This window comes from Scyliorhinus torazame, chromosome 4 (genome assembly GCF_047496885.1).
Source record: "Scyliorhinus torazame isolate Kashiwa2021f chromosome 4, sScyTor2.1, whole genome shotgun sequence".
Taxonomy (NCBI): domain Eukaryota; kingdom Metazoa; phylum Chordata; class Chondrichthyes; order Carcharhiniformes; family Scyliorhinidae; genus Scyliorhinus; species Scyliorhinus torazame.
In genome coordinates this window covers 111,387,347-111,413,707 of record NC_092710.1, presented here as the reverse complement: position 1 = coordinate 111,413,707, position 26,361 = coordinate 111,387,347, and the positions used below count along the sequence as shown (strand labels likewise).

At 53.0% G+C, this 26,361-nt stretch overlaps 1 protein-coding gene across 2 annotated transcripts in view; it reads left to right on the top strand.

Annotated features, from left to right (window-relative positions):
- LOC140410419 (solute carrier family 35 member F3-like) overlaps window positions 1-26,010 on the top strand; it is a 260,016-nt gene extending 234,006 nt beyond the window's left edge. For both annotated transcript variants that reach the window (XM_072498491.1, XM_072498490.1), the window contains one exon: window positions 21,537-26,010. In XM_072498491.1, the coding sequence (XP_072354592.1) occupies window positions 21,537-21,787 (251 nt within the window). In that variant the 3' untranslated portion in view covers window positions 21,788-26,010. The remainder of the gene's footprint in view (window positions 1-21,536) is intronic.
- Window positions 26,011-26,361: the final 351 nt, after the last annotated feature.

Here is a 26,361-nt window from a genome sequence, read left to right as displayed (position 1 = left end):
TCAATGGTGGGGCTCACTCCCACTCTCCCTGGCGGGAAGAGTGCAGACGATCAAGATGAACGTACGGCCAAGGTTCCTCTTCCTGTTTAGATCCATCCCGACCTTCATCCCCAAGGCCTTTTTCCAAAACAGAGACAGGCTAATCATTGCGTTTGTGTGGGGGGGGGCAAGAACCCGAGAATTCCCAAACCGACACTGCAAAGAGGGAAAGTCAGAGGGGGCCTGGCTCTACCGAACCTACAATACTGAACCTACAATACCACCACTGGGCAGCAATGGCAGAAAAAGTGAGGGGATGGGTACAAGAACCCGACACAGATTGGGTACAAATGGAGGAGGCATCCTGTAAAGGAACAACCCTCTGGGCCCTGGCCACAGCAGCACTCCCATCCTCCTCAACAAGGTACACAACAAGCCCAGTGGTAGCGGCCATGCTGAGAACGTGGACCAGTTGCGACAGCACTTCGGAATAACCAAAATGTCCCTTATGGCCCCCATCTGCGGCAATCACAGATTCCCCCCCCCCAGCCATGATGGATACCACCTTCAAAAGAGGGAGGCGGGGCGGGGGCACACTGACGGTCGGGGACTCCTACGTAGGGCGCAGACTGGTGACACTGGATGTACTGACGAGGAAGTGGAAACTAGCAAGAGGACAGGAATTGAGACACCTCCAAATAAAGCACTTCCTCAGCAAAGCGACAGTAGGTTACCCCGGGGCCCCAGAAAGCACACTACTAGAGGACCTGATAGGCACAAGCAGCGAGAAGGGGGGGCTATGTGGGAAAATATACGGACAGCTACTGGACAGAGCCCGGACTCCACTGGACGAGACCAGACAAAAATGGGAGGACGAACTGAGGACAGAGATGGGATGGGGACTCTGTCCCCAGTTCGTCCTCCCATTTTTGTCTGGTCCCGTCTGGAGCGAAGCACTGAGCAGAGTGAACTCCACCTCCTCCTGCGCAAGGCTAAGCCTAATGCAGCTCAAAGTGGTGCACAGGGCGCACCTGACCAGAACTCGAATGAGCAGGTTCTTCCCAGAGGTGGAGGACAAATGTGAGCAGTGCCAGAGGGGCCCGGCCAACCACACCCACATGTTTTGGGCTTGCCCCAAGCTTGCTGGGTTCTGGACAGCCTTCTCCGAGGCAATGTCCAAGGTTGTGGGGGTGAGGGTGAAGCCATGCCCAATAGAGGCAATCTTCAGGGTATCGGAGCAGCCAGAGTTACACATGGGGAAGGGGGCCGACGCCCTCGCTTTCGCTTCCCTAATCGCACGCCGGCGAATCCTGCTCGGCTGGCGATCGGCAGCACCACCCACAGCTGCAGACTGGCTCGTTGACCTCTCGGAATTTCTCCACCTGGAGAAGATTAAGTAAGTCATCCGAGGGTCAGAGGAAGGCTTCCTGGATACTTGGGGGCAGTTCGTCAGCCTGTTCCAAAACCTGTTCGAGGCCAGCAACGAGGAGTAAGCCAGGGGAAGAAAAAAAAGATGAAGAACCAAAGGATTGCGCAACCCGGGGGGGGGAACCACAAGAGAAGAGGAAGGGTGCTGAAACCAATGGGGGAGGGGGGGATGGGGAGGAAGGGGGGGATATCATAGGCCGATCCAGAGGGCAGAAAAATGTATGTACAGTTATTCAAATGAAGGAGAAAACAAACCTCTCTGTAAAATAAAGTAAATTAGCACGGGCAAGAAAAATGTAATGTATATAAGTAACAACTGTTTATAAATAGGAGAAAAGCCAATAAAAAGATTTTCAAAACGAAACAGGCATCACCCATAGTCGCCATTAACACATACAGACCCCCTCCCCCCAACTCTCCCAGCACCCAACCCCCCCTAATGTTCGATGCGATCCAATTCTCAAAAGGGCATAATGAATAATGCCCATGAATTGTAGAACCTCCATCCTTCCCCTCAGTTCAAATTTGACCTTTTCAAGCTTTAAGAATTCCAGCAGGTCCCCCCGCCACGCCAGGGCACAGGGTGGAGAGGTTGATCTCCACCCTAACAGGATCTGCCTTTGGGCGATCATTTGCCTCCGCACCTGTTTCCAACCCCGACTGGTCCGACATATGGCCTCCCGAGGGCCCGGGTCCAGTTTCATGTGCACCGCTTTAGAGATTACCTTAAGTACCTCCTTCCAGTAATCCTCCAGCTTTGGACAGGACCAAAACATATGAACGTGGTTTGCGGGGCACTCCCCCCCCGCAACGTTCACACACATCTTCTACCCCCTCAAAGAGCCGGCTCATCCTCGCCCTTGTGAGGTGTGCTTTATACACAACGTTCAGCTGTATCAGCCCCAACCTCGCGCACGAGGTGGAGGCATTCACCCTCCAGAGCACCTCACACCAGAACCCCTCCTCCACACCCTCTCCCAACTCTTCCACCACTTTGCCTTGATCCCTTCTAGCGGCACCTTCTCCACCTCCAAAAGAGTCCCGTAAACCACCGATACTACCCCCTTCTCCAGTCCCCTTGCCATCAGCACCTCCTCCAGCAATGTGGAGGCCGGCTCTACTGGGAAGCTCTGTATCTCCTTTCTGGCAAAGCCTCGAACCTGCATGTATCTAAATATTTCCCCCTGCTCCAGCCCATACTTCGCTCCCAGCTCCTTCAATCCTGCAAAAGGACCCCCAAGAAATAAATCTTTTAGTGTTCCAATTCCTTTCTCCTCCCATCTCCGAAAATTTCCATCCCACTTCCCTGGCTCAAATCTGTGGTTCCCCCGAATCGGCATTTCCCTTGGCCCTGCCCCCAATCCGAAGTGCTGTCGAAACTGCCTCCAAATTCTCAACGAAGCTATTACTACCGGACTCCCTGAGTATCTCCCCGGGGCCGTCGGGAGCAGCGCTGTCGCTCGCGCCTTCAATCTCGACCTCCTACCCAAACTCTCCTCCATTCTGACCCACTGGGAGTCAACCCCTCTGACCCAGCTCCGCACCTTCTCCACATTCACCGCCCAGTAATAACACATCAGGTTCAGAAGACCCAAACCCTCTGCCTGCCTTCCCCTCTGTAGCAGCACCTTTTTAATTCTGGCCATCTTCGTCCCCATATGAATGAGGTAATCCTTCCCTCAATCTCTCTAAAAAATGCCTTTGGCAGGAAAATCGGTGGGCATTAAAAAATAAACAGGAATTACGGCAACACATTCATTTTAACCGCCTGTACCCGACCCACCTATGACAGAGGGAGACCATCCCACCTTGCCAGATCAGCTTTCACTCTCCCCACCAAACTAGAAATGTTGTATCTACAGAGCCCCCCCAATCTCGGGGAACCTGCACCCCCAGGTATCTAAAGTAAGTCCCTGCCTTACGGAATGGCAGCCCCCCCAACCCTGCCCCCACCCCCGGCCGAGACACCACAAAATATTCACTCGTCTAGGTTTAATTTGTACCCTGAGAAAGACCCAAACACCCGAAGCAGCTCCAGTATTCCTCCAATTGACACACTTGGTTCTGACACGTTTAATAACAACTCATCGGCATACAGGGACACCCTATGCTCTATCGCCCCCTCCCCCGCACTATCCCTTTCCATACCCCGGAACTTCTTAACGCGAGTGCAAACAGCAGGGGGGGGACACAGGACATCCCTGCCTAGTCCCACGGCGGAGAGGAATGTATTCTGAGCTGATGTTCTTTGTGCGGACACTGGCCCTCGGCTCCTTATATAATAGCTTTACACAGTGCACAAATCTGGGTCCAATCCCAAACCGCTCCAGAACTGCCATCAAGTCCCCCATTCTACCCGGTCAAACGCTTTCTTGCCGTCCAATGCCACAACCACCTGTTTCCTTCCCCTCGGCCAGTACCATAACCACGTTCAATACCCTCCTAATGTTCAAAAAGAGCTGTCTCCCTCTCACAAACCCGGTCTGATATTCACCTATCACCTACGGGAGGCACTCCTCTAGCCTACCTGCCAGTACCCTAGCCAATATCTTTGCGTCCACGTTTAAAAGTGATATGGGTCTATACGACCCACACCACATCGGATCCTTATCTTTCTTAAGTAACAGGGAAATCGATGCCTGCCCCAAGGTTTGTGGTAACACCCCCTTCCCTATCGCCTCCTCAAACATCCCCACCATCAGCGGTACCAGCTCATTTTTTCATTTTTTATAATATTCCACCGGAAATCCATCCGGCCCTGCCACCTTCCCCGACTGCATCCTCCCAATCGTATCTTTTATCTCCTGCTCCATTATCACCCCTTCTAATGTCCTGTCCCCCTCCCCTAAACTCGGGTACTCCAACCCATCTGGAAATTCCTGCATCTCCCGGTCTCTCCCAGGTGACTCTGACCTGTACAATCTCTCATAGAATTCCTTAAAGACCTTGTTAATCTGATCTGGAGCTACCACCCACTTCCCTGCCCTGTCCCGCACCTGGACAATTTCCCTTGCCGCAGCCTGACCCGCCAACATACTCCATGCTCGTAAACTGCCCCCCTTGTTCGCCTCAATTGGCCTACCGCTTTCCTGGTAGATAGTCGGTGAAAGCTCGTCTGGAGTTCCTTCCTCTTTTCCAACTGCGCTGTCTACCTTCTCCATACCTCCTGTCTACCTCCAGCATCTCATCTATTACCCTATGACACTCCTCTTTGTCTAGCCTAGCCTTGAATGAGATCACCTCACCCCTCACCACCGCCTTTAAAGCCTCCCAGACAACCGCCTTTAGCACCTCACCTGTGCAGTTAAAACTCAATTGCTAATTACTTTTTCAATTTTGTCACAAAACCCTCGGTCCCCGAACAGTCCCGCCTGTAACTTCCAGCCTGGTCTCTGTACCATCCCCTTCTCCAGTACCATATCCACCCCATGCAGAGCATGATCTGATATTGCAATTGCTGAGTACTCCGACCCTTTAACCCCCAGCCAGCAGCGCCTTCCCCACCATGAAAAAAATCATCCGCGAGTATACCTTATGGACCGCTGAGAAAAATGAGTACTCCCGTTCCCTCGGGTGCAGAAACCTCCAAGGGTCCACCCCTCCCATTTCCACCATTAGCCCAGCCAGTGCCTTCGCCCCCCCCCCCCTGACGGGGCCAGCGAGCGCGGTCGTGACCTGTCCAATTTTGGCTCCTGCACCAAGTTAACTGGTGGCATTTATAAGATTCAGAAGCTTAGGAGCAAAGAGTTCCCTTGTTCAGTTAAAAGAGGAGGAAAGTTCCCAATCAGATCTCCCTTCACCAGCACACAAGGTGTAGAAAAGCAGTATCCAAATGGAGCGTTATTTTGTTGGAAATACCTCTTATCTCCTTTTTCTCAAACAACACCGATTTATCAAGCAATCTTTCTTGGTCCCATTGAAGAGAAGCTGAGAGAGCCCATCAGCTCCGTCGCTCATTAATAAGAGGATCTCAGAGTCCTCGTCTGCAACATTTTCCCTCCTTCAGCATCCTATTCTGGGACCCACCCCAGCCCTGGCTGCTCTTCCTCCACCAACCTCCTGATCATCATCGCCCCCACCGGCCCACCCTGACTTTTGTCCATCCTCTGACATTTCAGTCCCACAGCCTGGAATTGGCCCTAATCTCCTCTGCACTGCCCCCCACCCCACCTCCAATTCTACCTCTTTCATCTGGGTTTCGGTCAATGATCTCCAACTGTTCTCCGGGGTGACACAGCGGCATAGTGGTTAGCACTGCTGCATCACAGCACCAAGGACCCAGGTTCAATTCCAACCTTCGCTGACTGTCTGTACGGAGTCTGCACGTTCTCCCCGTGCCTGCGTGGGTTTCCTCCGGGTGCTCCCTTTTCTACCCACAGTCCAAAGATGTGCAGGATTGTGGATTGGCCATGCTAAATTGTCCAAAAGGGTACGTGGGGGTTACTGATTTACTGGGATAGGGTGGAGGATGGGGTTTAAGAAGGGTGCTCTTTCCAAGGGACGCTGCAGACTCGATGGGTCGAATGGCTGCCTTCTGCACTGTAAATTCTATGATTCGATCTCATAGCACCGAAGAGTGGGGAGTTAACCCTTGGTGTCCCAGCCAATACTGATCCTTCAAGAAACATCACAAACAAAAACAGATTATATGGATATGCTCTTATTGGTGCTTGTGGCAGCTTTGTGTGTGAATTGGCTGCTGCATTTCCTAAATTACAGCGGTTACTACATTACAAATAGTTCCCCATTGGCTGTAAAGCACTTTGGGACATCCTGAGGTTGTGGAAGGTGCTATAAAGATGCAACTTTGTTCCTTGACGTTGCACAACATTCTGCACAGGTATTCCTGGGAGTAATTCAGGGGCTGTTGGAGTAAATGGAGAGGGTTCTCATTCGATTCAATCCATCACTGCGTTATAAGTGCTGCAAATGTGCAAAAACTCTGGAAAAGTTCCATCCGGCCTGGTGCCTGCTCTTTGTAAGGAGTGGTTCCATGGGCGGGTCCTGGAACTGAGCAGCTGCCAGCTCCCTGTACCAAGTGCTGGCTCTTCAATCTATTTCCCTCAGAGCAACTGCTTGAGAGCAGCTGTATATAGTCCTGAAGGGGGAGAAACCTGCTGTCTTTCCTCACGGACCCAGAGGTGACTCTAGTCCCCAGGGCTATGTGCCTGCCTCTTCACTAACTTCTGAAGTGGCCTAGCAAGCACCTGAGACAGGTGAAACCAGCTAAATGGGGATGGGCAACACCTCAAAAATATCCACAACTAAACACTCGGAGCTCCAACAGAGCAGGTGTTCTGAACCAGGGTTCTGTGACCTCAATAGGGAATCGACGTTTCCCCCCTGGCCTTTCCCAGCACCTTCAATCCGGCCCTTGTGTTGGCTCAGCTCATACTGACCTGGTGGTTGGCAGACATCACCGTCCACATCCGACTACAGTCATGTGACCTACTTCGATTGCTTTCACGTGAGTCAGCAGTTAATTTACAAACCTCAACCTTTTAAAAAAATATTTTTATGAAGATATTTAAAAGTTTTTATAATAACAATGACATAAACATGGCATAATAAACATTTCCCCCCCCTATCCCAATTTTCACACACCCCTACCATAAAACAACAATCCCCCCCCCCCCCCCCCCCCCCCCCCCCCCAACCCTGGAATAATGCATCTGCTGACATTTTTAATTTTCCCCGAGAAAGTCGACGAACGGCTGCCACCTCCGGGTGAACCCTCACATTGACCCTCTTAAAGCGAACTTTATTTTCTCAAGACTGAGAATCCAGCCATGTCACTAACCCAGGTCTCTGCACTCGGGGGCTTAGAGTCCCTCCACATTAATAAGATCCGTCTCCGGGCTACCAGGGAGGCAAAGGCCAGGACGTCAGCCTCTTTCGCCCCCTGAACACCCGGCTCTTCCGACACTCCAAAGATCGCCACCTCCGGACTAGGCACCACCTGTGTTTTTAGCACCGTGGACATTGCCTTGGCGAAACCCTGCCAAAACCCTCTAAGCTTCGGGCATGCCCAAAACATGTGGACATGATTTGCTGGGCTTCCCATGCACCTCGCACACCTGTCCTCTACCCCGAAAAACTTGCTCATCTCGCCACCGTCATGTGTGCCCGGTGGACGAGTGTAAATTGTATCAGGCTGAGCCTGCCGCATGATGAGGAGGTATTAACCCTGCTTAGGGCATCCGCCCATAGACCCGCCTCTATCTCTCCTCCCAGCTCGTCCTCCCACTTGTTCTTAAGCTCCTCCACCGGAGTTTCCTCCGCCTCCGATAGCTCCTGGTAAATATCTGATATCTTCCCCTCTCCCACCCAGGTACTGGCGCCTACTCTATCCTGTATCCCCCGTGGCGGCAGCAGCGGGAAGGCCGGAACCTGCTTTCTCAAGAAGTCACGTACCTGCAGATACCTAAACCCATTTCCCTGCTGGCAATTCAAATTTATCCTCTAAGGCTTTCAAGCTGGGGAAGCTCCAGTCTATAAATAGATCCCCCATCCTCCTAATTCCTGCCCTTGGCCATCTCTGGAACCCACCATCCAGCCTACCCGGTACAAACCAATGATTATTATAAATCGGGTCCAAACCGATGTTCCCTCCACTCTCTTATATCTCACCCACAGCCCCCAGATTCTCAGAGCCGCCACCACCACCGGACTTGTGGAGTATCGGGCCGGCAGGAATGGAAGAGGTGCCGTTATCAGTGCCCGCAGACTGGTGTGTTTACATGACGCCGCTTCCATCCGCTCCCATGCCGACCCCTCCCCCACTACCCACTTCCTAATCATGGCTATATTAGCCGCCCAGTAGTAATTGCAGAAGTTCGGCAGCGCCAACCCACCCTCCTCCCTGACTGCGCTCCAGTAACACTTTCTTCACTCGTGGGGTTTTACCCGCCCACAAAGCCCAAAATAACCTTATTCACCCGCTTGAAAAAGGCCCTCGGGATGATGATGGGAGGCACTGAAAGACAAACAGAAATCTGGGGAGGACCGTCATTTTCACGGTCTGTACCCTCCCCGCCAGTGATAGCGGGAGCATGTCCCATCTCTTAAAGTCCCCTTCCATTTGTTCTACCAACCGGGATAGGTTTAACTTGTGTAGTACCTCCCATTTCCGGGCCACCTGCATTCCCAGATACCGAAAGCTCTTTCCCACCATTCTAAGCGGCAGCTCTCCCAGTCTCTTCTCCTGTCCTCTTGCCTGGATCGCGAGCATCTCGCTATTCCCCATGTTCAATTTATACACCGAAAAATTGCCAAATTCCCCCAGGGTTCGCATTACTTCCCCCATCCCCTCCAACGGGTCCGAAATGTAAGAGAACAGGTCATCTGTGTAAAGAGAGACCCGGTGCTCCAACCCCGCCCCCCCCACCCCCCTGAACCAGCCCTTTCCAGTTCCTAGAGGCTCTTAACGCCATGACCAATGGCTCTATGGCCAGAGCAAACAGTAACGGGGAGAGGGGGCACCCTTGCCTCGTCCCTCGGTGTAGTTTAAAGTATCCCGACCTCAGCCGGTTCGTACGCACACTCGCTACTGGTGCCTGATAGAGCAACCGCACCCAGTCAATAAAGCCCTCTCCAAACCCAAACCTTCCCAGAGCCTCCCACAGGTAATCCCACTCCACCCCATCAAAAATCTTCTCCGCATCCACCCGCACCACCACCTCCATCTCCCCTCCTTCTGAGGGCATCATAATAACATTCAAAAGCCTTTGGACATTGGCCTTGTGTTGCCTGCCCTTTACAAATCCCGTCTGGTCTTCCCCTATCACTCCCGGGACACAGTCCTCTATCCTTGTGGCCAGTATCTTAGCCAGCAGTTTGGCGTCCACATTCAGTAGAGAAATCGGCCTGAATGACCCGCATTGCTCCGGATCCTTCTCCCGCTTCAGGATCAATGAAATCAAGGCCTGCGACATTGTTGGGGGGAGGACTCCCTTCTCTGTTACTTCATTAAATGTCCTCACCAGCAGTGGGCTCAATATCTCTGAAAACGTCTTATAGAATTCCACCGGGTAGCCGTCAGGCCCTGGAGCCTTGCCCGACTGCATGCCCTCCAACCCCTTGATTATTTCCTCAATCTCAATTGGGGCTCCCAGCCCCTCCACCAGATCCTCCTCCACCCTCGGGAACCTCAACTGATCCAGAAATTGCCTCATCCCCTCCACCCCAGCCGGGGGTTCTGACTCATATAATTTACGATAAAAGTCCTTAAACACCTCGTTCACCCCCGCTGGGTCCAGGACAGTATTCACGCCTCCACTCTTTGCTTTACCTATCACCCTGGGCGCCTCCCTTTTTCTGAGCTGGTGCGCTGACATTCTGCTTGTCTTTTCCCCGTACTCCTAAATCGCCCCCCTTGCCTTCATCAACTGTTCCACCGCTTTCCCTGTTTTCAACAGCCCAAACTCCACCTGTAACCTCCGCCGCTCCCTCAATAGCCCCGCGTCTGGGGCCTCTGAGTATCTCCTATCCACCTGGAATATCTCCTCCACTAACCTATCCCTCTCAGCCCGTTCTGCCATTTCTCTGTGGGCCTGTATCGAGATTAGTTCCCCTCTGACCACTGCCTTCAAAGCGTCCCAGACCGTCGCTGCAGAGACCTCCCCCGTATCATTTGTTTCCAGGTAGTTCTGGATGGACTTGTTAACCCGCCCACAGACCGCCTCGTCCACTAACAACCCCACATCCAGCCTCCACAGCGAGGGTTGCCCTCTCTCCACATTAACCATGGATCCACCCAATGTGGGGCATGATCCGACACTGCAATTGACGAGCACTCGGTATCCACCACCCCCGGTTTTAGCGCCCTGCTCAGAACAAAAACTTTGATGCGAGAGTATACTTGTGGACATGTGAGAAAAAAGAAAACTCCTTCGCCCTTGGCCGTGCAAACCTCCATGGGTCTACTCCCCCCATCTGTTCAATAAACCCCTCCAATTCCTTTGCCGCGACTGGCCTCCTCCCTGTCCTGAATTTTGACCGGTCCAATTCCGGATCAATGACTGTGTTAAAATCTCCTCCCATGGTCAGGTTATGTGACTTTAAGTCTGGGATCTTACCTAAAACCCGCCTCATAAATTCCACATCGTCCCAATTCGGAGCATATATCTTCACGAGTACCACCCGCACCCCCTCCAGCTTCCCACTCACCATTATGTATCTGCCCCCGTGTCTGACACGATTCTTCCTGACTCGAGTGCCACTTGTTTGTTGATCAAGATCGCTACCTCCCTGGCCTTTGAGTCCAGTCCTGAGTGGAACACTTGGTTAACCCACCCCTTCCTCAATCTCGTCTGATCTGTAACCTTTAGGTGTGTTTCTTGTAACATTGCCACGTCCGCCTTCAGCCCCCTCAGATGCGCAAACACGTGAGCCCTCTTGACCGGCCCTTTCAACCCTCTAACATTCCATGTAATCAGCCTGGTCGGGGGGCTTCCTGCTCCCCCCCGCCCCCCCCCCTGCCGACTAGCCATCACCCTTTTTAGGCCAGCCTCTAGCTCGCCGCCTCCTCGAGCCTCCCCTCAGGCATTCGCCGTTCCCAACCTCCCAGTTGTCCCCTAGTAACAGTTCCTCCCCTGTCAGCAAAGCAGCTCCCCCCACCCCCAGCAACAACACTAGAAACCCAATCCCCCAAGTCAAGCTCCAGCTTAACACTTACTCACCCCCCACTGTGCTTCCGTGAGTCAGCTGACCCATGCTGACTTGATAGCGCCCGCCCCGGCACCAAGCAGTCTGTCTCCCCATTGTTCTCTCCCCCCACTTGGTCAAACATATTAAAAGCATCACATTCCCCAGTAAACAAACATCAGAAAATACAGTGAAGAAACAGCCACTTTAGAAAAAGAAACACCCAAAAAACAGAACCAACCTCAAAGACCATCCCCCCTCTAACCAGCTCCCTGCAAGACAAAGTTACCGTTAGCCATCAAAACAGGCCCTTATTGCACATAACACTACTTATACTTGTACAGCCCAGCACAACAAATCACCACCACTGTACTCTCCAAAACTTCAGTGTCTTTTAATTCGCCTCCAGCCTGTTTTCTTTAATCAAAGTCGATACTTCGTCTGGTGTTTCGAAGTAGAAGTCCCTTCCTCATGTGTGACCCACAGATGGGCTGGGTACAACATCCCAAACTTTACCCCCTTCTTAAAGAGGGCCGTTTTTGCCCGATTAAACCCAGCTCGCCTCTTGGCTAGATCCGCGTCCAGGTCCTGATAAATGCGCAGCTCACAATTCTCCCACTTGCTGCTCCGTTCCTTCTTGGCCCACCGCAGAACGTGTGCCTTGTCCAGGAATCGATGAAAGCGTACCACCATCACTCTCGGCGGCTCCTTCACTCGGAGCTTCTTCACGAGGGCTCTGTGCGTTCTATCCACTCAGATCATAGAATTTACAGTGCAGAAGGAGGCCTATCGGCCCATCGAGTCTGCACCGGCTCTTGGAAAGAGCACCCTACCCAAGGTCAACACCTCCACCCTATCCCCATAACCCAGTAACCCCACCCAACACTAAGGGCAATTTTGGACATGAAGGGCAATTTATCATGGCCAATCCACCTAACCTGCACATCTTTGGACTGTGGGAGGAAACCGGAGCACCCGGGGGAAACCCACGCAGACACGGGGAGAACATGCAGACTCCACACAGACAGTGAACCAAGCCGGGAATCGAACTTGGGACCCTGGAGCTGTGAAGCAATTGTGCTAACCACTATGCTAGCGTGCTGCTCTTCCAGGGGCCGAGGGAACTTCTCCAACATATCCGTCACATAAGCCCTCGCATCCGATCCCTCACTGCATTCAGGGATGATGTGGAGATGCCGGCGTAGGACTGGGGTGAGCACAGTAAGAAGTCTTACAACACCAGGTTAAAGTCCAACAGGTTTGTTTGAAACACTAGCTTTCGGAGCGCTGCTCCTTCCTCAAGTGAATGAAGAGGTATGTTCCAGAAACATATATATGGACAAATTCAAAGATGCAAGGCAATGCTTAGAATGCGAGCATTTGCAGTTAATTAAGTGTTTACAGATCCAGAGATAGGGGTAACCCCAGGTTTAAGAGGTGTGAATTATCTCAAGCCAGGACAGTTGGTAGGATTTCTCAAGCCCAGGCCAGATGGTGGGGGATGGATGGAATGCGATATGAATCCCAGGTCCCGGTTGAGGCCGCACTCATGTGTGCGGAACTTGGCTATAAGTTTCTGTTCGGCGATTCTGCATTGTCGCGCGTCCTGAAGGCCGCCTTGGAGAACGCTTACCGGGCGATCAGAGGCTGAATGCCCTTGACTGCTGAAGTGTTCCCCGACTGAAAGGGAACATTCCTGCCTGGTGATTGTCGCACCAATGAACTACCAATGAACCGGAATAGCAGACCGAGAGATCTGCGGTGCGGCAACCGAAGAGGAACGAGTCGAATTGGACCCCTCCGGAAGGCCGCTGCCCTTGACTCGACATGTATGCTCAAGCCATCAGGAGTCGCGTCAATGCAGATTCATCAGTCGCATTCACAAGACCGCCCCGAACGTCTCCCAAGCACAACGCAATGCCATCCGCGCGCTCAAGACAAATCGCAACATCGTCATCAAACCAGCAGACAAAGGAGGGGCCACTGTCGTACTGAACAGAACGGACTACTGCAAAGAAGTATACCGACAACTGAACAACCAGGAACACTACAGATAGTTACCCGCAGATCCGACCAAGGAACACATCCGCCAACTCAACAGACTGATCGAGACCTTGGATCCAGACCTTCAGAGCACCCTACGTGCTCTCATCCCACGTACTCCCCGCGTTAGAGATCTCTACTGCCTCCTGAAAATACACAAGGCCAACACCAGGCCGTCCTATCGTTTCAGGCAATGTGAGAACTCTCTGGCTACATCGAGGGCATCTTGAAACCCATCGTACAAGGTACGCCCAGCTTCTGTCGCGACACGACGGACTTCCTACAGAAACTCAGCACCCATGGACCAGTTGAACCAGGAACATTCCTCGTCACAATGGACGTCTCGACACTCTACACCAGCACCCCCCATGACGACGGCATTGCTGCAACAGCCTCAGTACTCAACACCGACAACTGCCAATCTCCAGACGCAATTCTGCAACTCATCCGCTTCATTCTGGATCACAACGTCTTCACCTTCGACAACAAGTTCTTCATCCAGACGCACGGAACAGCCATGGGGACCAAATTCGCACCTCAATATGCCAACATCTTCATGCACAAGTTTGAACAAAACCTCCTCACCGCACAGGACCTTCAACCGACGTTATACACCAGATATATCGATGACATTTTTTTCCTTTGGACCCACGGCGAAGAATCACTGAAACGACTACACGATGACATCAATAAGTTCCATCCCACCGACAGGGTACCCTTCGTCGTCCAGTACTTTCCCGGAGCGGAGAAACTATGACATCTTCTTCGCAGCCTTCAACACGTCATCGATGAAGATGAACATCTTGCCAAGGTCATCCCCACACCGCCACTACTTGCTTTCAAACAACCGGGCACCTCAAACAAACCATTGTTTGCAGCAAACTACCCAGCCTTCAGAACAGTGACCATGACAGCACACAACCCTGCCATGGCAATCTCTGCAAGACGTGTCAGATCATCGACATGGGTACCACCATTACACGTGAGAACACCACCCACCAGGTACACGGTACATACTCGTGCGACTCGGCCAACGTTGTCTACCTCATAGGTTGCAGTAAAGGATGTCCCGAAGCGTGGTACATTGGCGAGACCATGCAGACGCTGCGACAACGAATGAACGGACATCGTGCGACAATCACCAGGCAGGAATGTTCCCTTCCAGTCGGGGAACACTTCAGCAGTCAAGCCGCCACCGGAAGTCAGCCTTCAACCTTTTAGGCAAACTATTTTAAAATCTATTTTACACTCTTCAGAGCCAATACTAAAACCTTACTCCATGACTGCGTGTTTGTTTTAATCCCCTTCTGTCCCAAAGCTCCTCTGGACCAATCCTTGCCCACTGTGTATTTCTGGATGGCACGAACCGACCAATTCTGTTTGAGTTAGCAATGGGCAACGGGACAGAAATTTCAACCAAGAGAGGCCTCTGGATCCTGAAACATCGAAGCAACAAACCCAGAGCTTGTAGCTGAAAAAATATTCAGACAAACTATTTTGGTCCTCAGTCAGAGGGAATGGGAACTCCCTGAGATGAAGGCCAGGGCGGAGGGACATCCTGCAAAATCGATCCGACTTTCCCACCGTCAGTAATACCCAAGAGGGAGTGGCAGAACAGCCCTCAGAAACAAACTGAGAGGAGTACTTAAACATCGGGGTCTCCGGGTATGGGAGACAGTGGGGGCTCCGGGTATGGGAGTCAGTGGGGGCTCCGGGTATGGGAGACAGTGAGGGCTCCGGGTATGGGAGTCAGTGGGGGCTCTGGGTATGGGAGACAGTGAGGGCTCCGGGTATGGGAGACAGTGAGGGCTCCGGATATGGGAGACAGTGAGGGCTCTGGGTATGGGAGACAGTGAGGGCTCCGGGTATGGGAGTCAGTGGGGGCTCTGGGTATGGGAGACAGTGAGGGCTCCGGGTATGGGAGACAGTGAGGGCTCCGGGTATGGGAGACAGTGAGGGCTCTGGGTATGGGAGACGGAGAGGGCTCCGGGTATGGGAGACAGCGAGGGCTCCGGGCTCCGGGTATGGGAGACAGTGAGGGCTCCGGATATGGGAGACAGTGAGGGCTCCGGGTATGGGAGACAGTGAGGGCTCTGGGTATGGGAGACGGAGAGGGCTCCGGGTATGGGAGACAGTGAGGGCTCTGGGTATGGGAGACAGTGTGGGCTCCGGGTATGGGAGACAGTGAGGGCTCTGGGTATGGGAGACGGAGAGGGCTCCGGGTATGGGAGTCAGTGGGGGCTCTGGGTATGGGAGACAGTGAGGGCTCCGGGTATGGGAGACAGTGAGGGCTCCGGATATGGGAGACAGTGAGGGCTCTGGGTATGGGAGACAGTGAGGGCTCCGGATATGGGAGACAGTGAGGGCTCCGGGTATGGGAGACAGGGAGGGCTCCGGATATGGGAGACAGTGAGGGCTCTGGGTATGGGAGACAGTGAGGGCTCTGGGTATGGGAGACGGAGAGGGCTCCGGGTATGGGAGACAGTGAGGGCTCCGGATATGGGAGACAGTGAGGGCTCCGGGTATGGGAGACAGTGAGGGCTCTGGGTATGGGAGACGGAGAGGGCTCCGGGTATGGGAGACAGTGAGGGCTCTGGGTATGGGAGACAGTGAGGGCTCCGGGTATGGGAGACAGTGAGGGCCCCGGGTATGGGAGACAGTGGGGGCCCCGGGTATGGGAGACGGAGAGGGCTCCGGGTATGGGAGTCAGTGGGGGCTCTGGGTATGGGAGACAGTGAGGGCTCCGGGTATGGGAGACGGAGAGGGCTCCGGGTATGGGAGTCAGTGGGGGCTCTGGGTATGGGAGACAGTGAGGGCTCCGGGTATGGGAGACAGTGAGGGCTCCGGATATGGGAGACAGTGAGGGCTCTGGGTATGGGAGACAGTGAGGGCTCCGGATATGGGAGACAGTGAGGGCTCCGGGTATGGGAGACAGGGAGGGCTCCGGATATGGGAGACAGTGAGGGCTCTGGGTATGGGAGACAGTGAGGGCTCCGGTATGGGAGACAGTGAGGGCTCCGGGTATGGGAGACGGAGAGGGCTCCGGGTATGGGAGACAGTGAGGGCTCTGGGTATGGGAGACAGTGAGGGCTCTGGGTATGGGAGACAGTGAGGGCCCCGGGTATGGGGGACAGTGAGGGCCCCGGGTATGGGAGACAGTGAGGGCTCCGGGTATGGGAGACAGCGAGGGCTCCGGGTATGGGAGACAGTGAGGGCTCCGGGTATGGGAGACAGTGAGGGCTCCGGGTATGGGAGACAGTGAGGGCTACGGGTTTGGGAGACAGTGAGGGCCCCGGGTATGGGAGACAGTGAGGGCTCCGGGTATGGGAGACATTTAGGGCTCCGGGTATGGGAGACAGTGAGGGCTCCGGGTATGGGAGACAGTGAGGGCTCCGGGTGTGGGAGACATTTAGGGCTCCGGGTATGGGAGACAGTGAGGGCTCCGGGTATGGGAGACAGTGAGGGCTCCGGGTGTGGGAGACAGTGGGGGCTCCATGCCCCGGGTATGGGAGACAGTGAGGACTCTGGGTGTGGGAGACAGCGAGGACTCTGGGTGTGGGAGACAGTGAGGGCTCCGGGTATGGGAGACAGTGAGGGCTCCGGGTATGGGAGACAGTGAGGACTCCGGGTATGGGAGACAGTGAGGGCTCTGGGTATGGGAGACAGTGAGGGCTCTGGGTATGGGAGACAGTGAGGGCTCCGGGTATGGGAGACAGTGAGGGCTCCGGGTATGGGAGACAGTGAGTGCTCCGGGTATGGGAGACAGTGAGGGCTCCGGGTATGAGAGACAGTGAGGGCCCCGGGTATAGGAGACAGTGAGGGCTCCGGGTATGGGAGACAGTGAGGGCTCCGGGTATGGGAGACAGTGAGGACTCCGGGTATGGGAGACAGTGAGGACTCCGGGTGTGGGAGACAGTGAGGGCTCCGGGTGTGGGAGACAGTGAGGGCTCCGGGTATGGGAGACAGTGAGGACTCCGGGTATGGGAGACAGTGAGGGCTCCGGGTATGAGAGACAGTGAGGGCCCCGGGTATAGGAGACAGTGAGGGCTCCGGGTATGGGAGACAGTGAGGGCTCCGGGTATGGGAGACAGTGAGGGCTCCGGGTATGGGAGACAGTGAGGGCTCCGGGTGTGGGAGACAGTGAGGGCTCCGGGTATGGGGGACAGCGAGGGCTCCAGATATGGGAGACAGTGAGGGCTCCGGATATGGGAGACAGTGAGGACTCCGGGTATGGGAGACAGTGAGGGCCCCGGGTATGGGAGACAGTGAGGGCTCCGGATATGGGAGACAGTGAGGGCCCCGGGTATGGGAGACAGTGGGGGCTCCGGGTATGGGAGACAGTGAGGGCTACGGGTATGGGAGACAGTGAGGGTTCCAGGTATGGGAGACAGCGAGGGCTCCGGATATGGGAGACAGTGAGGACTCCGGGTATGGGAGACAGTGAGGGCCCCGGGTATGGGAGACAGTGAGGGCTCCGGGTATGGGAGACAGTGAGGGCCCCGGGTATGGGAGACAGTGGGGGCTCCGGGTATGGGAGACAGTGAGGGCTACGGGTATGGGAGACAGTGAGGGTTCCAGGTATGGGAGACAGCGAGGGCTCCAGATATGGGAGACAGTGAGGGCTCCGAGTATGGGAGACAGTGGTGGCTCCAGGTATGGGAGACAGTGAGGACTCCGGGTATGGGAGACAGTGAGGGCCCCGGGTATGGGAGACAGTGAGGGCTCCGGATATGGGAGACAGTGAGGGCCCCGGGTATGGGAGACAGTGAGGGTTCCGGGTATGGGAGACAGTGAGGGCCCCGGGTATGGGAGACAGTGAGGGCCCCGGGTATGGGAGACAGTGAGGGCCCCGGGTGTGGGAGACAGCGAGGGCTCTGGGTATGGGAGACAGCGAGGGCTCCGGGTATGGGAGACAGTGAGGGCCCCGGGTATGGGAGATAGTGGGGGCTCCGGGTTTGGGAGACAGTGAGGGCTCCGGGTTTGGGAGACAGTGAGGGCCCCGGGTATGGGAGACAGCGACGGCTCCGGGTATGGGAGACAGCGAGGGCCCCGGGTATGGGAGATAGTGGGGGCTCCGGGTTTGGGAGACAGTGAGGGCTCCGGATATGGGAGACAGTGAGGGCCCCGGGTATGGCAGACAGTGTGGGCTCCGGGTATGGGAGATAGTGGCGGTCCGGGTTTGGGAGACAGTGAGGGCTCCGGGTATGGGAGATAGTGGGGGCTCCGGGTTTGGGAGACAATGGGGGGATCCGGCTACGGGAGTCAGCAATGTGTCTGGGTTTGGGAGACAGCGATGTGTCTGGGTTTGGGAGAGAGCGATGTGTCTGGGTTTGGGAGACAGCGATGTGTCTGGGTTTGGGACTCAGCGATGTGTCTGGGTTTGGAAGACAGCGATGTGTCAGGGTGTTAATGCTCCGGGGAAGTTATTCCTCCATTTAGTACAGCTGATTAATGCAAAGTTTGGTATTGAGCAATTGTATAATTAAAAAGAAGATATTGTTCTGGAATGAATAATGACTTTGACATGTTGTCTACTGGCCAAAATGTGATTCCAGACCCACGGCAATGTGGCTGACTCTTAACTCTCTGAAATGGAACAACAGCAAGGCGGTGCAGTGGTTAGCACTGCTGCCTCACGGTGTCGAGGTCCCAGGTTCGATCCTGGCTCTGGGTCACTGTCCGTGTGGAGTTTGCACATTCTCCCCGTGTTTGCGTGGGTTTCACTCCCACAACCCAAAGATGTGCAGGGGAGGTGGATTGGCCACGCTAAATTGACCCTTAATTGGAAACAATGAATTGGGTACACTAATTTTTAAAAATAAATAAAAAAATTTTAAACTCTCTGAAATGGCCTAGCCATCAAGGGCAATTAGGAATGGGTAACAAATGCTGACAAGCCATTGATGCCCACGCCCCATAAAAGAATGAATTAAAAAGCAAACAGATATTGTTGGTACTGAATCAGATTAATCAGACTGGTATGTTTTTCCATAGTGTTCGGTGGACACGCTGTACAACAATTCTGGCCCTCTAACCAGGAAACATCTGAGCTTGGGATTGGGAAACTGTTTTGAGGAATTGTAAAATCTTAAAGAGCTTAGGTGCTTCCAAAAACACACACACACACACAATTCAACAAAAGCCAAAGAACAAAGAAATGTACAGCACAGGAACAGGCCCTTCGGCCCTCCAAGCCCGTGCCGACCATACTGCCCGACTAAACTACAATCTTCTACACTTCCTGGGTCCGTATCCTTCTATTCCCATCCTATTCATATATTTGTCAAGATGCCCCTTAAATGTCCCTATCGTCCCTGCTTCCACTACCTCCTCCGGTAGCGAGTTCCAGGTACCCACTACCCTCTGCGTAAAAAACTTGCCTCGTACATCTACTCTAAACCTTGCCCCTCTCACCTTAAACCTATGCCCCCTAGTAATTGACCCCTCTACCCTGGGGAAAAGCCTCTGACTATCCACTCTGTCTATGCCCCTCATAATTTTGTATACCTCTATCAGGTCGCCCCTCAACCTCCTTCGTTCCAGTGAGAACAAACCGAGTTTATTCAATCGCTCCTCATAGCTTATGCCCTCCATACCAGGCAACATTCTGGTAAATCTCTTCTGCACCCGCTCTAAAGCCTCCACATCCTTCTGGTAGTGTGGCGACCAGAATTGAACACTATACTCCAAGTGTGGCCTAACTAAGGTTCTATACAGCTGCAACATGACTTGCCAATTCTTATACTCAATGCCCCGGCCAATGAAGGCAAGAAAAAAAACCAAATCATTTTTAAAGGTGAAGAAAAATTCCAGTAAGTGATTGTTCGGTTTGAATGACTGGGAAGTTTGTAAACTGGACCATGCAGAATATCGAGTCATGGTATAAGATGGCTGGCTGCTTTACAGCAGCACAATCATTGCTGCTTCTGCCACAGTCACTCGAGACATATTTCAGTATTAATTCAGTTTGATTTCCAATAGCTAATAAATCCAGGTTAAGTGATGGCAGAAGCTGAAAATGATACAATAAATTGCATTGAGCCCGAGGTTGGGGTCAGCCTGACAGTGATCCTTTCGCCTCTTACAGTATGATTAATTCCCAGCAGCTCAATCAATTCCCACACGTTCAGTCAGGCATTTCAAACAGAGGTTACAACCGGCCTGTTTTGCCTCTTGTTGTACGTCCCGGGCTCTGTAACAGTGCCTGGATTTTAGCTGCAGTGAATATCTTGGGCAGGGCCAACACTTTACCCAGTATATCTAAGTCCATGTTGTCATAAGACCATAAGACACAGAAGCAGAATTAGGCCACTCGGCCCATCGACTGCTCCACCATTCAATGATGGCTGATATTTTTCTCATCCCCATTCTTCTGCCTTCGCCAATAACTACTGATCCTCTTATTAATCAAGAACCTATCTATCTCTGTCTTAAAGACACTCAGTAATTTGGCCTCCACAGCCTTCTGCGGCAAGAGTTCCACAGATTCACCACCCTCTGGCTGAAGAAATTCCTCCTCCTCGCTGTTTTAAAGGATCGTCCCTTTAATCTGGGATTGTGTCCTCTGGTTCTAGTTTTTCCTACAACATCCTCCCCACGTCCACTCTATCCAGGCCTCGCAGAATCCTGTAAGTTTCAATAAGATCCCCCCCCTCATCCTTCTAAACTCCAACGAGTACAGACCCGGAGTCCTCGACTATTTACATCAACCATGCCATATTTAACATGGTTTGGCTGCACTGGTTTCCCATCCACCGGGGTCAGGGTGGGAAGTGCCGACCACTCTCTGCAAATCTATGGACACGCTGTATCCAGGGCAACCTGAACTCAGGCTGTCACACTGTCACAGGTTGAGATACTGCTGACTCAGCCTCAGTCCTTATTGGCTCCACTGAGCTCTTTTTCCACAGTTCCGTATTCCCATAAGGGCATCACTGCCAGTCAGTGATGGCGCTGTGCAGAGGGCTATGTCACCAAGACCCCTTGAAACCTCATGGGCACTGAGAGGGAGCCGCCTGGTGCCTCAAGCAATGGAAATCTGCCACCCTTACCCACAAAAATGGTTGACTGGGCCTGACGAGCCGCTCGCTCGGATCAAGAAGAAGGCCCAACAGCACCTTCTCATGGATTGGATTTGTTTATTGTCACGTGTACCGAGGGGCAGTGAAAAGTATCGTTCTAAGTGCAGCTCAAACATATCATTTTGTACATGGAAGAAAGTACCTAATAGGGCAACACAAGGTAAGAGATTAGTACGGTTATAGGAGATCTAAAAAGAGGATCTGTGTGAGAGAGCTCGTAGAGAGACACCACCCTCCGCCGCCATCTTGGTTAGGGACCTGGAGAGCAATAGATGGGAGGCCTGAGAATGAATGATAGCCTAAAGCCAGATCTTAACATTGCTTGTTGGTTCTCTGCCCCCCCCCCCACCCCCCACACAGTTGCTGAAGCATATTCCAGCGACATTGTGTTCAACAGCGTGCGAGTCGTTGCCATCCTGATCATCTGCCTGGGCTTTCTGCTGCTGCTGCTGCCGGAGGAATGGGACAGACTGGCCGTGGAGTTCATCTCCCGCTTCAAAGTCAGCAAGAAGGAGGAGGCTGTCGAGGAGCGTGGGGAGCCGGGCTTCACAGGACAAAGCCGCAACAAGGGCTCGCGAACCTCCACGGCAACCTTCGCACACTCATTCTAGTGGACAGAGCCCAGCAAACTCTAAATCACAAGAGGTTTTAAAAAAGACACTTTCTGATATAAGGCAGGAACACACAATTAGCTCATATTGCATATGGGTGCCTATTTCGTAGGGATATTTCTATGGGGTTGACCATATTGTCTAATTGCTTGTACTTTTTGGGCCCACAGGTTTATGGTCTGGTGGCCACTGAAGGGATGGGGACAGGGGACGGGGGGGTCTTTCAAAGAACCAGCCCGCCTTCTGGTTAGTTTTCGTTGTCGCACAGGTACCGGCCAGGAGGCTGGAAGGGGCGGGGGGAGGGGTGTGTGAATTAACCTCAGCATGGGGCGAGCGATGACAAACTGACTTCCCATTTTAAACCTTACCCGATTTTCCACTTCCCTTGGGTGCGGTGTCATCTCAGCTCCGCCCACATGCCCGCCATTTCCTAGCGGTGTCATCTCAGCTCCGCCCACATGCCCGCCATTTCCTAGCGGTGTCATCTCAGCTCCGCCCACATGCCCGCCATTTCCTAGCGGTGTCATCTCAGCTCCGCCCACATGCCCGCCATTTCCTAGCGGTGTCATCTCAGCTCCGCCCACATGCCCGCCATTTCCTAGCGGTGTCATCTCAGCTCCGCCCTCATGCCCGCCATTTCCTAGCGGTGTCATCTCAGCTCCGCCCACATGCCCGCCATTTCCAATGACAAATGTACAGAGATGTTGGTGGGAGAGGGGGACAGTGCCATTTATGTCTTGGTGACCACCTGCATGGGCAAGGCTTTTTTTTTTAATGACAGAACGCGGTTCAGGTAGATTTTACAAAGAATTTAATACCACTCTTTCATCATCTGCCTGACATCATCTTCTATGTTAGATCCTGGGAATTCCAATAGCATTCCCAACACGTGGTTCGCTGAATGTTGACTGGTGTAATCCACCCCCCAAATGTTTAAACTCTTTATTCTCTTGACCCAGCACTGTCAATTCAATTATAAGGGCTAGCGTGAGCAGTCCTTTTAAGGACTGCATAATATTTAATTTTTTTGTCTACTGGTAGAGAATTTAGAGTTTAAAGATGGTGTATCTAAAGGGTAACTCGACGGGGTTGTCAGTAGTAAAGGCAGATGCAATGGGAATTGTGACCTTTGATCTGTGACAGAGATATTGATGGGAGCAATTTTCAGAGGACATTATCTGCCAGCCATGGCCTGTTGACAGGGGAGAGATCTCCATCCCTACCACCCCCCCCCCCCCCCCCCAAACCCCCTACAGGCACACAATTCCTGTCTGATTTTATTTACAGACCAGTCTGCAAATGCACCCCTCTATCAGCTATGGAGATCTTTTCAATATGCAAATTAAGGTTCTGCACACATTGGGGGCGATTCTCCGAGGCCCGCGCCGGACCAGAGAATCGCCGCAACCGTGCCACGACGCCCTGAAGCTGGCAGGTGCGGAGAATCGGCGTCATTTGCGCTGGCGCAGTTGGCGCGGTGCCGGCCGCTGGAATCGGCGGGGCCGCCGATTCTCCGTCCCTGATGGGCCACGCGGATACGACAGAGTCCCGCCGGCTCCGTTCACCCCTGGTCGCTGCCGGTGGGAACTCTGCGCGAACGGTTGGTGGGCGGCCTGTGGGGGAGGGGAGGGGGGCTCCGTCCCCGGGGTCTGGCCCGCGATCGGGGCCCACTAATCGGCAGGCCGGCCTCTCTCATCCCCCCCCCCCCCACACCCCGGGGCCTACTTTCCTGCGCAGCCGGCCCCTAAACACCGACGCCATGTTGAGTTGGGGCCGGCGTGCAGAAGAAGTCCCCCACGCATGCGCGGGTTGGCGCGGCGCCCATTTTGCACTGGGAAGGGTGGATGGAGCGGTGTGAACCGCTCCAGTGCTGTGCTGGCCCCCTGTAGGGGACAGAATCGATTGTACCCGGGCCCGGTTCGCGGCGTCGTGAACACTTGGCCTCCATTTGGGAGAATCGCCCCCATTTTGCCTGCCTTCTTGTACCACGCAGTGTGCGGCTCTTGTAGGCGGTCGTTGAAAGGGGCCATTTATTTTTTCAACACTATGTATTGGAGCCAGGTGGGGCAGGATAGTGTGGCCAGTCCTCCTTCCTGCCCACCCCGCAGCCCCTCCCCATTGGTATCAGTTCATCCTGCTGTCAGTCCCACTCTCCCACATTGGGATACTCTGCCCCCCATCCGCTCCACCTGGCCACTTTCCTACACAGTGAGGAGTGGCTATTTGGCATCCAAAATTTGTTCACCCGCTGAAAATGGTTTGGGCCCACTCCTGAGGATGACCGCGCTATAGGAGGATTGAGCCATCTTCCGGATTTGGGGGGGGTGGGGGTTATACCGAAGTTCCTAATGCCCTTTCCGATCTCAAGGCACCATTAGAAGAAGCATTTGGAATTCTGTTTTAGCAGGTGGCGCCTTGGACAGTGCAGCACTCCCTATGCACTGCGATGGGAGTGTCAGGCGGGATATTGTGGCCAAGGCTCCAGAGGAGGTTTGGATTCATGACTTTGTGACTCAGCGGTGCGGCGGAGACTGTTACCCACTGAGCCACGGCTGGCACCTTTCCTAAAAGTGAATCTCTCTGCCAATCCAACCAATCTTCTGTGGTGACCTACTGACTTGTGATCTTTTTATTCTCAACAAAGACGTTAACACCTTATGAAATAAAACATTGGTGTTAAGCACTGCGAGGACTACCACGTCTTTGACCATCACACCTGAGCAGTGGTACTTGGCAGTCAGTCTGTCGTGTCTTTCAATTTTCTACTGACAGAAGACAAAAGCAGTTTGAAGTAGAGTTTGCATGTGTCATTCAACATAATCTAACTAAATGTGTCTATGTTTTTTTTAAAAACAATCTAGTGGTGACTGGAAATACAGCATGTTGTTCGGGTATAAAACACGATCAGTACGTGCATGGATCTCACTGCCAGCCCCGGGGTCACCATTTCTGGGTGGGAGAGATTTCCTCACAGGAACTCCCGCCACTCCCCCCCCCCCCACACACACACACACACACACACACACTCTCCTGCCACTGGCTGCCTCACATGCCCATCCTCAGGATGTCCATCTACCCACAGCAAATGGGAAAGTGGGCAGACTGTTCATTCCCGGAATGGGGAATATCCCGCGCTGTCAGTCCAATGTCTCTCCCCGTCCCCAATGTTTTTAATCACGAATGAATGTGTTCATAGGAAACGGGTGAAGCAAATAGACCATTTTGATAGGCGTTTCTCTGGGGTTTTGCGTCTGCTGCAGGGTGTCCCGCCGATCCAGGAGTGTCCAGGCCAGCCCTGGACAGTTGGCAACCTAAACATCCCCTGACGATATGACTCCACATATCGCAAGGCACAGTGAAGGGAAATGTCCAGGCTCCCAGCCCTCATCTGAAACTCCATCAGCGGGTACTCTGGCGACAGAGGGGCTGAGGGAGGGGAGTCTCCCAGAGCTTTGTCCCTGTTGGAGGAGAATCCTCCCCCTCCACAACACTGAACTCTCCTCACGTGCTGATATCTCCAGTTCCCAATGCTTCTGGACTGGAGAAGCCTGGGACTGCACCCCTTCGAGCAGAGGAGAATGAGGGGTTTTAATAGGTGTACAGAATTCTGAGGAGTAAATAGACAGGGAGATCAGTAACCAGCGGGTGAGATCTCATTCACAACAGCACTGGAGGTGAAATGAGGAGATTTTTCTTTTCGTGCAGCGGGTTGTCGTGATCTCGGAATCTTTTGAAAGGGCAGTGGAAGCAGACTCAATCACAACTTTTAAAAGGGAATTATAAATCATTGAGAAGGAAAAAAAACAAATGGCAGGTTAATTAAGAGCATGGGTAGCTCCATCAAAGAACAGCACAAACATGATGGGCCAAATAGTCTCCTTCTGTGCTAGGAAAGTCTATGTTTGCACAATAATGATGGTAAGTATGTGGAAGAGATTTCAGGCATGGGTGGTTGGCCTTCAATGGGCTTCACGCAGGAATCAAACCGCAAAATCCACGGCTATTCGGAATGAACCAGGGAAAGCTGTGGATAGGTGGGAGAGAGGGGTCGAAGGGTTTTTCCTTCCTGAGACAGTGTTACTTTTTTAAAAGCCACTTTTATTTGGGAAGGATGGAATTCATTCATCTGCAAAACTGTGTTAGCTATGTAAAGATGAAAAATGATTGTCTATTTTACAAGAGATTGCAACACAAATCAATAAAATACATCGGTACGAATTTTAGTCTTTGTCGGTCTCTTTTTCTTTAAAATGTTTTCTCCCACACCCTTCAACGAACTGAATGAAGAGTTCAAACCGTTCCCGATGAGCACCAGACGTGAAGCAGAGATGTCATGTTGACCTTGTATTGAAGCTCGGTGAGGGCGCATCGGGAGCACTGTGAATAGTTCTTGTCTCCACATTACAAAAAGCTCAGAGGTCCTGGAGAATGTGCAAAAAAAAAAGATTCACAAGGATTCCACCAGAACTGAGAGGTCATGGCAATCTCTTGAAAAGATAAGGTTACGGGATGACCTGTTGGAGGCTATTAACATCACCAAAGGGTTTGACAGGGTAGATGTGGAGAAGATGTTT